This window comes from Stigmatopora nigra, chromosome 14 (assembly GCF_051989575.1).
Source record: "Stigmatopora nigra isolate UIUO_SnigA chromosome 14, RoL_Snig_1.1, whole genome shotgun sequence".
In the NCBI taxonomy this organism is placed as follows: domain Eukaryota; kingdom Metazoa; phylum Chordata; class Actinopteri; order Syngnathiformes; family Syngnathidae; genus Stigmatopora; species Stigmatopora nigra.
This window is the reverse complement of record NC_135521.1, coordinates 6,605,968-6,619,265: the sequence shown is the minus strand read 5'-3', so window position 1 is coordinate 6,619,265 and position 13,298 is coordinate 6,605,968. Positions and strand designations below refer to the sequence as shown.

The following is a 13,298-nucleotide window of genomic DNA, read 5'->3' as shown; positions in this document are numbered from 1 at the left end:
AGGACCCTTAAACGGGGTCAAACTAAAATGCCTGAATACAATTCTAACATTTAGGGGAAAAATAACACATTTTCTGAACAAATAACAAAACAATGCTGTACTTCCTAGATACATAATATTTTATGAATCCAATTGATGTAACCATGATGATATTGTATGTAATGTTTGTGTCTTTTATCATCGCGATTACAAACGGGCACCTACGTTTGTGGGAATGTGAAGGTCATGATGTAACGGTACCATCAATGGTTTCATGTAATTACATCAGGGATGCAGAATGAAATTTAAAAATGTGATATCTACCCATACGTGTGTAATTTGTTCAACTATGCTGGAAATGTATGCGTTTTTATATTTGGTAGTTTTTGTAGTTTTAATGAGCGCAGTTTGTATCTCAGCGTGAATTTTCCCGTTTCCGCCTCCCGATAATGTCGCGAGAAGTCAGAGTCGGTCACAGATATCACATACATAAGGTGCGATGTATTTGATGTAGAGTTGGGGACATAAGTGATTGTCGGCCATATTGGGTCGGATGACTTCTGGGTAACAAACGTAGTGTATGAGTGTCTTTCTCTTTACTCGCTAAATCCACTCATTTTCTGATCCAGTTATCCTCACAAGAGTCAAATTGGGTGTTGAAACTAATCCCAACTAAAATAGTTACATTGCTGCTCGGAGGGTTACCGGTGGGATGGGATCCTCCGACCCAAAATGCCCGCTACAGTATCACAACGTCCGTCGCCACTCATTCACAGCCCCAACAGATGTCTAACCTTACATATATGATATCTCTCCAGTCTGTAACGTGGCTTGTGGCTGAATCGCCTAAAACTATGGCAAATGAGGGTGAAAAGGACGGCGAACACTTTGACAAAGGACATATTTTTATGTATCTCTAATGTAATGTTGCACATGATCAGTAAGACATTAATTTCAAGAGACAGTGGCTGCTTGTCCAAATTGGTTTCTTGCTTGTCAACAACGAGAGGGGCGTTTATCATTCCATATTACTCATAGCAGAGCTCGTCATCGGCTATGGCGGAGAACCTTTCGTCAGGCGAGTTCTCCTCTTCTTTGACGAACTCCACCAAGCTGCCTCCGCCGAGGACTCGTATTTTCAAAATCATCGTTATCGGAGACTCGGGGGTCGGGAAGACGTGTCTGACCTACCGCTTCTGCGCCGGGAAGTTCCCCGAGAAGACCGAGGCCACCATCGGGGTGGACTTCAGGGAGAGGCTGGTCGAGATTGACGGCGAGAAGATCAAGGTGGGCATTTGACGGGGAACCGCGATCCGAGAAGGTCATCAAAAGTCACGTTGGAGCTGTGTAAAAGAAAAAGTGGGATTTATTTCGGAGGGATGCGTTTCAAAATTCTTCAGAAAATAAGAATTCGCTTTCGCAGGCTTGGCTAATTCGTAAATCAAATGGTAATTATGTTATGACATGATTTGTAACTGAGTTGCAAATTCGTAGTTAACTTTTTAAAGGAGAGGAAAGAGAAATAAGAGTAAAAATAAACATCTAATGAATTATAATAATGTGGTTACCTGTGGGAGAATGAAAAATTCAATCAAGGGTAACTATTTAACAAATGTGGAAAATCTCTTCACTGCCTGATTGCCATTCCAAATGTCATTGCTTCTCCAGATCCAGTTGTGGGACACAGCGGGCCAAGAGCGCTTCCGCAAGTCTATGGTGCAACACTACTACCGCAACGTGCACGCCGTAGTTTTCGTCTACGACGTGACCAACGCCGCCAGCTTCCGCAGCCTCCCGGCGTGGATCGAGGAGTGTAAGCAGCACGCCCTGGGCAGTGAGGTGCCCAGGATCCTTGTGGGAAACAAGTGCGACCTCCAAGATTCCATCCAAGTAGCCACGGATGTGGCGCAACAGTTTGCAGACTCCCACTCCCTGCCTTTGTTCGAGACCTCGGCCAAGAACCCCAACAGTGGCGAGCACGCCGGCAATAGCGACCACGTGGAGGCCATCTTCATGACGGTGGCTCACAAGCTCAAGTCGCAGAAGCCTCTGGCATTGAGCCAACCTGCCAACGGATCAGCCGTGAACATCAACTTGGGCGGCGTCGGCGGACAGGATGGTCCCGATGGGCCGAGGGGATGGGGCTGCAACAGCTGCTGATTGTCGGAGGGACGCCGGCCCTTTAAAAAGGGATGACGACGACAAGACTGATTCATGCCGCCGTGATAAGAAAAGTTGCACTTTGTGTTTGCGCTTGCGTTCGTTATTGAGCGTCAAATGTTGGTTGGATCGCGGGTGTCTCTTTCTGTTGGGATGAAAACAGGATTGACTGACAATGAATGGTATCGTCTGAGTACCGTATTTTCTGGACTATAAATCACATTTTTTTCATAGTTTGGCTGGGCCTGTGGCTTTTTTTATGTTCCTCTCTCTCTCAGACCACAATAGTCTATGTTTTTTTTAGGCAATAGTTATCTGATTAACTGTTATGGCTTTTTAGCTTGTCATTCTCAATTTTACTGTTGTTACTTTAATGCACGTTTGTTCTTGATTTCGGATGAAATTAAGAAAAAATGCACCCGAGTATATGATGCACTAGCCAAAAAAGTATAATGAAGGGGGAAAAAAATAAAATATATATATATATATATATATAAATCCAAAACTAAGAACAGATGCGTCATCTTGAAAATGCAATTTATACATGTACTCAATCCTTGTGTAAATTTATCCATGTTCACAATAAAAAGTTAAACATCTACGTCATTAAGTAGACAGAATGGCAATATTAACACTAAAAATGTCATCTGCAATTCACCAATGAATTCTGTGAAGAGTATTCTAACAAACAATTCAGTATTGCACTTTTCATGACATTTGTTTGGGAAAAGACTGTTTTGAGAGGAAAATCATTGAGCAAAGATTGTTCATGTCTATCCCTTTTTAAAAAAATATATAAATACATCAATTATTTATCAAAACACCCATCTCCGTCATGAAAATACTGTGCCACTGACTCATGAATTAAACTATTTGAAACACACTGGCTGTGGTTTCGACTACTTAGATTGCCAGTTAACAAAATAAATTCATTTGAAATGTATTAAATGCTTTTCAAATTCAAAACCATTCAAAATAATCTTACAAAAAATCAAATATAGTTCAGTCTTAGGTACAGTAAAGAGTAAATGAACAACTATGTACAGAGAGAAAGATGCTATTAGAGTCAACAATACTTGCCATCTGTTCAGTCAAGAACATTTCAACATGGAGTTTTAGGTCAGTCTGCTGTAAGGAGGTTGTTTGGAGGAGTTCTGCGGCTCTGTGATGCCACACTCTGTAGACTGAACTGGAGAGTTGAAGAGCCTGTCGTCATTTGCGGCTGCCAGGAAAAAAGACAGACTCGTGAGGCCCACAGCAAAATGAAATGAGCAAATATTAACAACATAAAAACTCATTAAGAGCCTTTACCTTGCCACGTACAGACCATCTCAGCATCCTCTTGGTCACACTGTGGAACTAAGGTCTCCTGCAATAAGAATAAAAATGTGCAATTTTATTACAGGGCAGTCAAACTAAAGCAATAAAAGGAAATTTCTTGAATACGTTTATCTAATCTAATAGGTTTAGACAAATAGTAATATTGTTGATTTTTTTTTTTTAAAGGTTTTTGTGCACCCCCAGATAGATTGCGCCCCAGGCAAATCGCTCACATTGCCCATAGGGAAAAAACGGCTCTGGATGTGATCATGGTTTTATTATATTTAGTGATTTAGCTGAAAACTAGTTTCTCTCTTTCCATCCATTTGTGGTGCTGATGAATTATATTTAAAATATATTAAAATTTGGAGCACTTGCCCTCGGTGAAGACAAGTGCTGACCATGTTTTTAGTCATTGTACTGTAATGAATGCAAACTGTATTTGCTCCCACCAGTCCAGTTCGGGCGTCGTAGCAGCCACACCGGGGTAAACTACGGCACCCCACGTAGGCGATGAGAGCGGACAGGATGGCGCAGATGACGCAGCTCAGCAGTATGGTGGCGTTGGCGGCTTTCACCGTCCGATGAAGCACGAATGTCTGACAACAAAGTAGAATTGCTGTGCGTAAGTGTATTGGAAATAAATGGCCTGTTTATTTATTTATTGGGGAGATTTTTGCCAAAGGGATTACCACTTCAGGTTTGTCATGGTGGTGAAAGACCTCCTCATCTTCCTCTCCGTAACTGAGCGTAAGACAATTGTAGCCCATCACAATGGCAGAAGCCACACAAGAGAGACAGGCCGCCGCCACCATCACGCTCACCTGGAAGAATTTGAGGGAATTTACATGTTATAACAAATACCAAAGCAAATCAACGTTTTAATAAAAGTTGTTTACAGCATCTTCATAGAACATAGTTGATGTACGTCCAAAAATAATCATCAAAATGACTGGAAAATCTCCTTGAAAGACAAAATGTCATATTATGGAAGAGTTACATTGTTGTCATTGTAATCATTTAAAAATAATGTTTAGTATTTAATGATGTAAATACGGCTAGGTGACAGATTATTAGGCTCATAACATAATAGTTTCAGAAAATTGTGGGGTAGTTCCAGCAAAGAGAAATGTTCAAAATGTAACAAAACACTAAGTTAAGGAAAGTGATTACTATTAACTAAACAATTGTAAACAATGTAAAACTTACCAATATGGCGTTTTTCCTTTGAGAAGCAAACAGAGCCAAAATGCCAGGAAATGCCATGATCTGAAAAGAAAGTACTATATAAATTTATTTTGTATACTAAATATCTATATTTTCCAATATATCACATTTTAAAGTACATTTATCATATTTACACATGAAATAACTGTTTCAAAAGCTCTTTTCTAATTAATGATTTCTAGCACACTACCAAAATATCAAGTGCACCAAAAGTTTGAGGGTCTCACCATTCCGCCCCATATCGGCGTCTTAGTGGCACTCAGGGGGGTTTTCTTGCGGAAAACGGTGTCCATGAAGCCGCAAATCACACACAGAGCCGCGCACGCCACTTGAAGCACACCCAGGAAAAGTACACGTTTTTGCTTGAAAATGAAGTACCGGTAGCGGTCCATTTATTCACTCGGGGCCAGCCAAAAAAACAACAACAACCTATTTTTACATTCTCTGCTTCCGCTATCGGTAAAAGGAGTTAGTAGTGTCTCTTAAAAATAGTGACGTCCCACCAGGAGCGGTCAAATTGTAAAGTTTTTTTAGCCTGTACAGGGGAGGGGAAGTTAATCATTCACCTGCCCCGGGTCAGGACGTCATGGGCATTATAAAAAGGAACTTTCCTCTCCTGATAAAATTCCAAGGCTAATCCTCTCCTATATTATTTCGGTTGAAATTTCCTCCATAAAAATGCATTGGTTAATATGTTTTAAAAAAAACTTTCTGATTACTCAATCATTTTTTAGTATAAACCTGGGCAAGTGGTTAGCACGTCGGCCTCACAGTTTTAGGGTCATGGGCTTGATTCCAAGTCAGCCCTCACTGTGTGGGTTTTCTCTGAGTTCTCCATTTTCCTCCCACATCTCAAAAACATGCGGAGTAGACTGGTTGAACACTCTAAAATGCTCCTAGCTATGATTGGTTGTCCTTTGTCTCCTTGTGCCCTGCGATTGGCTGGCTGCCGATTCAAGGTGTACCCCTCCTGGAGCCTCCAGCACCCCCAAGCCTTATGCAGATAAATAAGGGCAATGAATGAAAGCACTGTCTAAGGTCATTTTGATTTGACCAATTAGGAACATGGCGCAGGATTGCATTGTTTTTATTTTTTTTATTTTTGTGTATGCAATTGTGGTGGCCTTAACAGAAAGATTGAGCTAAATGGATCTCTACTCTAGGCATAAAAACCCAAAACAAACATACATAACAGAGCATAAAGAGATAGCATCCAATTGTACTCTGTTTTGATGCCTGGATCATTTTTTTAGCAACGACTTTGATCAGTTACTTCCAAAACCACTGAAAGTTTTGTGAAGCCACTTGAAATTTTTTGTTAAATAAATGAGAAGTAGTATGATTCCACTCTTTTTAAATATTGCATAGATCATTTCCTCAAACTAAAAGACCTGGTAGATTTTTTAAAAAAAAGGACTTTACCTTATATATTCTGCATAGTGACCTTTTATGCTGTCTTTACAGCAAGTCAAGGGTAAATCATTGGCGGCAGGTATTGTCCAAAAGTTTATCACTGGCCTCAATAGGCTGTGGGATCTGCTTGTCTATGTTGGTGCACATGAAGCTCCTGTTTATACCAGTCAGGAGCCTCTGGACCATTCTTCCCAGTCGCCCCATGATCGTAACCATAGGCGACGGTCAGCTCCTCATCCTTCTGCACATCCCGTAGTGTTCGAATGGACTTGATAGAGCCAAAACGCGGGTGAACAAACCTGGGGAAGGCAAGGGGGTGGGAAACGACATTTGGAACCAATCGTTGTAAATGTTTCCAAGGCGAGCGACTTTGTACTCACGCGTCATATTTGCAGTTTGGGGTGAAGGAGTGGTTTGCTTTGTGACCTAGAGAGGCGCAATATCGCTCTATCTGGTCCGACGGCTGCGGGACATCGATCACGGTGTCCTCGTCCAGTGAGATTGTGTTGCCGTTCAAGGCCCAGTCTCGGTTGTCGACCTAAAGATGATTCAAAACAAAACCAGAAATAGATATAAATAAACGGAATTTGACACTGCGGGGATGCGTGATACACACAATGATATCGCCAAGTGTCAAACCTCTGAGTGTGTGATTCGTAATCCGTTATAAAAGGCCACCACGGTGTCTCTTTCTGCATCGACCTTGGCAAAAAGACCTTGTCCAGCTCCTTTAATCAAAGAGTCTGCCACAAAGACCCTGAACAGCGGAATATTAGAAAGAATACAGAGGAATGGTTCTCAATATTTGGTTCAAAGTCGACCTGTAGTACCTTTGGCTCTCGTAAGGGTCGGGCAGCAGTGCGTGGGTCGCAATACAAGTGGACGTAGACTTATCATAAGTATAAACAGTACCTAGAAATGGAAGTGTTGCGTGAGGGTTTTTTTTTTTTTTTAAATGTCCACTTGAAGTAAAACATTGCGTGGCCGCTTACCATGTTGTGCGACTTGAAAATACGGCCTTCCGTTCTCGGCCACTGAAAGCGTGGCGAGTCGAGCTTGGATGAGTTCTCCCTCCACGAAACTTCCACGGAGAGCCGTCCGTTTGTCGGGGTAGACGTATGCCAAGGAATCACCGGTCATCTCGCCTTCTTCATTCACCTCCCCAAACACGCAGCCTCCATCCTAGGTGGAATGCACAGAAAAATAAATATAGTGATGTCATCACCGAGTCACCTGATGTTGAGAATGTGACAAACATACTGGACTTTGTTTTTTGTTTTTAATCGCTATTGTATGAACTATAAGTTGTAATAACCTACGGGGTAGTATGCCCAGCATTCTCCACAACGGATGTTGTCTTTGTACTGGCCCTTGAAGACCAGACGACCCTCTCGATCCAACTCCTGCGCCGGCCCGTTGAGTTCGCCATCCACGTACGTGCCGTACATGATGCCCCCATCTTCGTACGAATACAGCCCTTGACCCTGAAGAACATCATCCACGTAGAAGCCCTCCAAAGTGCTGAGCGGAGACCAAGAGGAGAAAAGGCACCGGTCATTTTTTAAAATCTATATTGGCTGATTGTGGTTGAACGTATAGTACCTTCCGTCAAAGAAGAAGAATTTGCCTTTCCCATTTTTCTCTCCGTGGGTAAAATGTCCTTCAAAGCGATCGCTGGACGAGTAAGTCACCGTGCACTGTCCGTGAGGTTGGTCGTCTTCGTCCAGCAGACCTAAACAGAGTACGGTCCATGGTTTCATTTGCCGAATCACTACAAAATATGATTTCATTACTACTTTGATTTCAACATGTCAGATTTTGACTCCTGATCTTCTGATCCACTGTTTTAAGAAATTATCTCCACCTAGTGCTAAAAACAAGCAGTACAGAAAGTTATAACTTTGTTGTGCGTTGCCATGTTCATTATTTTGTACTTTGCTGCAGGCTTATAAAAGGGGAGGCGGGCCCCATTTGGCCCGCGCGCCCTACTTTAGATAGGTGCGTTCTATCAAATTCATTCAGGAATTCAATCACTTGAATAAACGCATCCCATTAGTTTCAGAACAAAGTTCAAATTAGTTGGACACGTGCTCTAGTTCACGTTCATATATAGCAAAGTTAGTACTTTTTTTCACAAGGCAAAAGCAATCTAAACAACAAACTCTCACTTAACTAAATTGTGCAAACATATTTCTTGCCGACGCTACTTCCGGATGACGGACACTTATCCAGCGGCACTACGAGAGCAACCAGGCCGTAGTTTCACGCCTGTCAGGCAGCCTGCTTGCTCAAATCGAGACCGCGGCGCGTCGTCTCGCACTGGGGGCCCACTAGCCAGCCCATGCGTACAGAATCGCGACTTATTTCACTTATTTAAGCACTCCAAAAGGGGCAAACGTCTCATTCAACCACGCCACTTACCTTCTACGCTTTCTTCCACGTTTTCATCCTCGCTGTCCATCTCGCAGGACCAAATTAGTGACCAAAAGCAGCTTCCAACTATTTAAAACTTTCGGTAAAACCGTGTGAAAGTCACTTCTGTGACCAACTTTTAACAGCGCGGGCGATGAGAAAGAGCGTTATAATCGCCAAGTCGTCAGCTGTTGCATTTCGTCCACACATGTGGTGATTGTTTCCAATCAAGTTTTGCTTTTTCCCAAAAAGTTTATCCTTACGCCATCGGGTAAAAGGCAGGAGACAGAAAACCAATTCAAGTGAACGGAGATGCCAATTATGTAAAAGTACAAGTCTTCAGGATCCCTGAACAAAATCGTACAATGTTTGTGGCTGGGTGGGCTAAGTTACAGTTGACTCTTGTAAAATGTGTGTGTGCGTGTTTGACATTCAGAGGCGGTCCTAACTAAGTTTGAGGCCTGGGTTGACAGCCCCCCAAGCCCCCACCCCCCTGCTTTTTATGATTATCATACCCTTAAATAGAAATTAAGGTCTGCTTTCGTATTATATCATTTATTTTGTTGTGCCAACATATAGACACCAGTGCATATTGCAATTTCCAATTAAAAAATAGCTACTTTACATCTGAAAATATAAAAATTTGATTACATTGTCATCACCAGAAAGTGACCAAACAACAGAAAGCAGCCTGTAAATCCACCCAAAAAAACAACAGGAAAAAAAAATCCAAAATTTGCATGAAGTGATACAAAATTAACTCATTGCCTACTATTGACAACATTAGACATTCAATTAACCAAAAAACTGGCAGTGGATGTTCAAATTACAGTGCCAATGACATGGCTAGACGTCAAATTATTTTAAACTTCTGGCAACATCAATGACGACCAGTAAGTTAACTTTTTGGGCCAAAAGTAGACACCCCTGCTTTCGATATAAACACAATTCAACTGTCTTTTATTAGCAAAGTGTTAGGACTGCCCATATTAAAGCCATGCAGAAGGCCCAGTGCATTGTGGGTAAGTGGAGGGTAGGCGAGGAGTTGAGGAGTTTCTCAACACGGGACCAGGATCCATTATTTGGCAAGGGTTCCACTCCGAGGGTCCGACACATCACGTTATAGACGTCCACAGATCGAATAGGGGCAGCATGGTAGTTTTTCTTGAAGTCTAAATGAATGGGAAAAATATTTTATATCAAAAATATGATTGAAATGACAGTGCCATGGATAGAGCTGCAACAAACAATAATTTACCCCATGGATTAATTGGAGAATTGCCACTTTTTGTTCTTAGCTTGAGAATGTATTAATAGCAATATTTCCGTATCAAACCATGATAAATTAATTTCTTTTAGGCATGTTTTAGGTAATTGGAAGCAAAAATAAATATGAAATTACCAGGTCCCGCTGCCAAGAAAAATCCGGCCATGTCTCGAAATTCATTGTCGTAACCATGCCAACCGTTTTGCCATGCCGAGGCTGGTCCACTGGAGTCATTTTTCCAGTATGGAAGTTTAGTTTTATTCTGGACAGAACACATTAACAATCATTGGATAATTTTTTTTTTTAAAAAACCTATAAAACATAAATGGCGTTTCCCAACCCTTTTTGAGCTAAAGAACATTTTTCCATTGAAAGAACCCCTTAAAATATAAAACTTGGCCTATATTAATAATTCTCATGCAAGTTTTATCAACAAGAATCAAATAAACACAAAATATAATTTCTACATCCTAATCTGACATTGCTCTCTCTTCATATTACCATTTTAATTTTGCAACATCACAATATATGATTTGATTCTCCTCATGTAACCACCTCAATCTCGCCGTATTCCTATTTTCGATAGCATTTGGGTGGACACTGTCTATTTTTACGGAATTATTCCTAATTTACCTCAGTGATGAACCAGCCTGGTTCGGCCACAAGCGTCAGAGGGGCCACAAACTGTCCTCCTTTATAATGGAAGCGTTCAGGAATATCTTCTCTGGCATAAGCCTGCATGTTGGGGACCTTGGACAAAGCTGTTTGTACCTGGAAAAGAAAAAAAAGACACATATATTGGCTCTGTGGACACATCCAAATAAATGATGGCTATTATTAAATGAAATCTTTTCAAATCCAAAGAGTGGCAAATGCAATGTTGGTCTTACTTGTTGGTACTTCTCTGCTTTCACCCACAAACTGACAACTGGTCCTTTGTCCATCTTCTTGATAACGTCTGCCATGTTGATATACTTGTCCAACTCGATCACCTTTTCCATCCACTGAATTTTTGTCATTCCGTGGTCTGAGAATAGCACAATGTTGACCTTATTTTCCATGCCCTTTTCCTGCAAAAAAAGGTAAACATTTCAGAGTCAAATATTAATGAAAAAAAGGCAATTATATGGAGAGAAATTTTTAAATCACTCGTTGTAATAAATGTCCAGCTTACTTTTATTTTCCTGTTGAGCATCTGCATTGCTTTATCTAGTTGTTGAACTGCTGTTTTAATCTGAGGGGAATCTGGACCAAAATGGTGTCCCTCTACATCTATATTTTCATAATATATTGCTGCCATGCTTCCCTCCCCTGACCTAAAAAGGATCAAACAAGCAAAGTTTTAAATATAATAAAGTGAAAAACAATTCAACACAACAGTTACAAAGTGTAACCACCTATAAACAACCTCTCATTCAATGCAGTCAAAAATGATTTTGCAATTAGGGTGCAGTTACTTTGTTCGTCCACTTAAGGGTGTAGTTACTTTGCTTGTCCACTTGAGGTCACCTTTTACACAAAATAATAGCTGTTTGTGTTTTCCAACTTTTTCACCTGAGCTACTTACCCAAGTAAATTGAGGGAGTGTTCAATTGAATCAGTAAGGTTTTGCATTGTCGGATTGTAGACATATTCTTGACAGAAGGTTGGGACAATTCCCAAAATCTCCACTTCACAGCCTATTAACACAGTGTCACATAGCAGTTTTTCACCTATTGCGGCAGGTCTTGGAACGTACTAGCCGCAATAAATGAGGTTTTACTGTACTGTAGTTTTAGCGTCATCACCTGGCCAGAAGTACATAAAGACTTTTTTCCCAAGTTTCTGCAAAGTGACCCATAAAGGCTCGGATCCATCCCACCAGAGAGGCAATCTGCTATCAGGATTGGTCCCAATGAGGAACTCCTTTCCAGAAGACTCATCCCACATGTAGTTTCCGGTCATCTGATGAGCGTCACAGTGACGGCCTGTAAAAAAAAGAAATCCTTGCAAATGAGTTTATCTTCCCAAGAGTGATGGAAATGTTTCATCCTTAAACTCATGTTTATGATTAACCACTGCCGGGTTGAAAATGATCCAAGTCTGGTTCAATGAGTGTGAAGAGCAGTAAATTGGAACTGTAAAATGTTTAACTTTGATGTTTAATGACAGCGTCCTGAAGCCCATCATCGAGTAACGTTTGGTAGTGCGCCCAATAAACAAATGGTCAATCTTAATCCTGGAAAGGCCTTGTTCTTATCTGATGTCACAAAAATTTTATTTGTGAACTCAGGTGCAAAAGAAATGGGATCGGCATGACTCTATTCTAAAGGCATACAAAGGAGGTGGGCTAGGAGTTATATAGGCATCCCACCTGCTTTTAAACAGCAGCCCTTTCACACAAAAAGCATATATGCAAAATGCATAGGCAGCACATTTGTACTAATGAAAGCCTTCCAAAGTATTATTGTCCCGTTTAAAAACAAAGAAAAAAATGAAGAAGGAAAAAGAATGCCAAGTAATTTTCACAATAAAGTTTCGGTGTAGAAAGAAAACAACAATATTGTATAGTGACATTGAATGATAGAAGGTTCTGTGAGACAATTTTGTCTTATTGACATTTGAAAACAGATTATGAATAAGGAAAGCCGGCTATTCTAGATTTGGTTTTAAAATGTGAACCATTACAATTTAAATTGAGCCTGGCATTCAAGTTTGTTATCTAGTGGACTAAGAAATGTCAAGTAATATAGTGATGGATTCTAAATATGTATTTCTTAAAAGGGAAAAAATACTATTGAATACATTTTACTTGTTGGTTATCGTACTGCGATTCGGTATTGGCGAATACTTAAAAAATAGGTGAATCGGACATTCCTAATTGGAATTAGAACTTAGAATATGGAGTGAATTATACCTGTCATTAACGAGTAGTAGTTCGGGTAAGACAAACTAGGGAAGTCCGGCGTCATGTAGTCCACTTTGACCCCTCTGGACACAAACTCTTTAAAGCCGGGTAGTGAGTTGAGGTCGCCCATGTAGTCGTGTCGGAAGCCATCGATGAGAAAGACGAGTAACGGACGGCTCGCCAGGCTTGGCTGCCCCGCGGCCACGAGCAGCAAAAGAGACACCAAGACACAGGTGGAGGACGCCATGAGCGCTCCGGTCCTCTTCTGCTACTTTTGGTAGTGCGCACGCTTGATGTGACAAGCGGTGCAGCGTGGAGCGTGAAAGGGGAGGAGTACCGGAAGTAACGGTGAAAAGCATCGCTTACCACAATAAAAATTGGCAGGCACTTCACGATTTGTACTACAACCAACAATTTTCATTTGCAATTTTTTTAATAATCTGTGTTCTATATATAAATACAGTTTTAATCTAATCTAATATGATATATATTATAAAGTAATGTAATATAATACAACATAAAATAACAAACATAACCACATAACATGTCTAGAATTTTAGTAGTACATACTAGTAGTTTGTTTAACATAAATAAGTAATTAAAAAAAATTCTAGTCTGAAAACTGTTGGTCTA

At 40.8% G+C, this 13,298-nt stretch overlaps 4 protein-coding genes across 4 annotated transcripts; 1 reads left to right on the top strand and 3 right to left on the bottom strand.

The window, feature by feature from the left end:
* The first annotated feature begins 764 nt into the window (after positions 1 to 764).
* Positions 765 to 2,604, top strand: rab33ba (RAB33B, member RAS oncogene family a). Its single transcript, XM_077732240.1, has 2 exons — positions 765 to 1,266; positions 1,648 to 2,604. Exons 1-2 carry the CDS (start codon positions 1,036 to 1,038, stop codon positions 2,137 to 2,139), a joined length of 723 nt encoding a protein of 240 aa, XP_077588366.1. The 5' UTR covers positions 765 to 1,035; the 3' UTR covers positions 2,140 to 2,604.
* A 41-nt stretch (positions 2,605 to 2,645) lies between these two features.
* LOC144207043 (uncharacterized) lies at positions 2,646 to 5,608 on the bottom strand. The gene is made up of 6 exons (XM_077732241.1): positions 4,914 to 5,608; positions 4,669 to 4,728; positions 4,152 to 4,283; positions 3,912 to 4,058; positions 3,451 to 3,508; positions 2,646 to 3,361 (listed from the first exon to the last, which is right to left on the bottom strand). Exons 1-6 carry the CDS (start codon positions 5,076 to 5,078, stop codon positions 3,255 to 3,257), a joined length of 669 nt encoding a protein of 222 aa, XP_077588367.1. The 5' UTR covers positions 5,079 to 5,608; the 3' UTR covers positions 2,646 to 3,254.
* Positions 5,609 to 5,762: 154 nt separating this feature from the next.
* On the bottom strand, positions 5,763 to 8,950 carry setd7 (SET domain containing 7, histone lysine methyltransferase). The gene is made up of 8 exons (XM_077732239.1): positions 8,521 to 8,950; positions 7,702 to 7,831; positions 7,419 to 7,620; positions 7,092 to 7,281; positions 6,930 to 7,011; positions 6,739 to 6,856; positions 6,480 to 6,637; positions 5,763 to 6,398 (listed from the first exon to the last, which is right to left on the bottom strand). Exons 1-8 carry the CDS (start codon positions 8,558 to 8,560, stop codon positions 6,206 to 6,208), a joined length of 1,113 nt encoding a protein of 370 aa, XP_077588365.1. The 5' UTR covers positions 8,561 to 8,950; the 3' UTR covers positions 5,763 to 6,205.
* A 100-nt stretch (positions 8,951 to 9,050) lies between these two features.
* On the bottom strand, positions 9,051 to 12,988 carry enpp6 (ectonucleotide pyrophosphatase/phosphodiesterase 6). The gene is made up of 8 exons (XM_077732910.1): positions 12,675 to 12,988; positions 11,566 to 11,745; positions 11,346 to 11,457; positions 10,953 to 11,094; positions 10,669 to 10,848; positions 10,412 to 10,549; positions 9,914 to 10,040; positions 9,051 to 9,683 (listed from the first exon to the last, which is right to left on the bottom strand). The coding sequence occupies exons 1-8, from the start codon at positions 12,910 to 12,912 to the stop codon at positions 9,475 to 9,477; spliced, it is 1,326 nt and encodes a 441-aa protein (XP_077589036.1). The 5' UTR covers positions 12,913 to 12,988; the 3' UTR covers positions 9,051 to 9,474.
* Between the last annotated feature and the right edge of the window lie 310 nt (positions 12,989 to 13,298).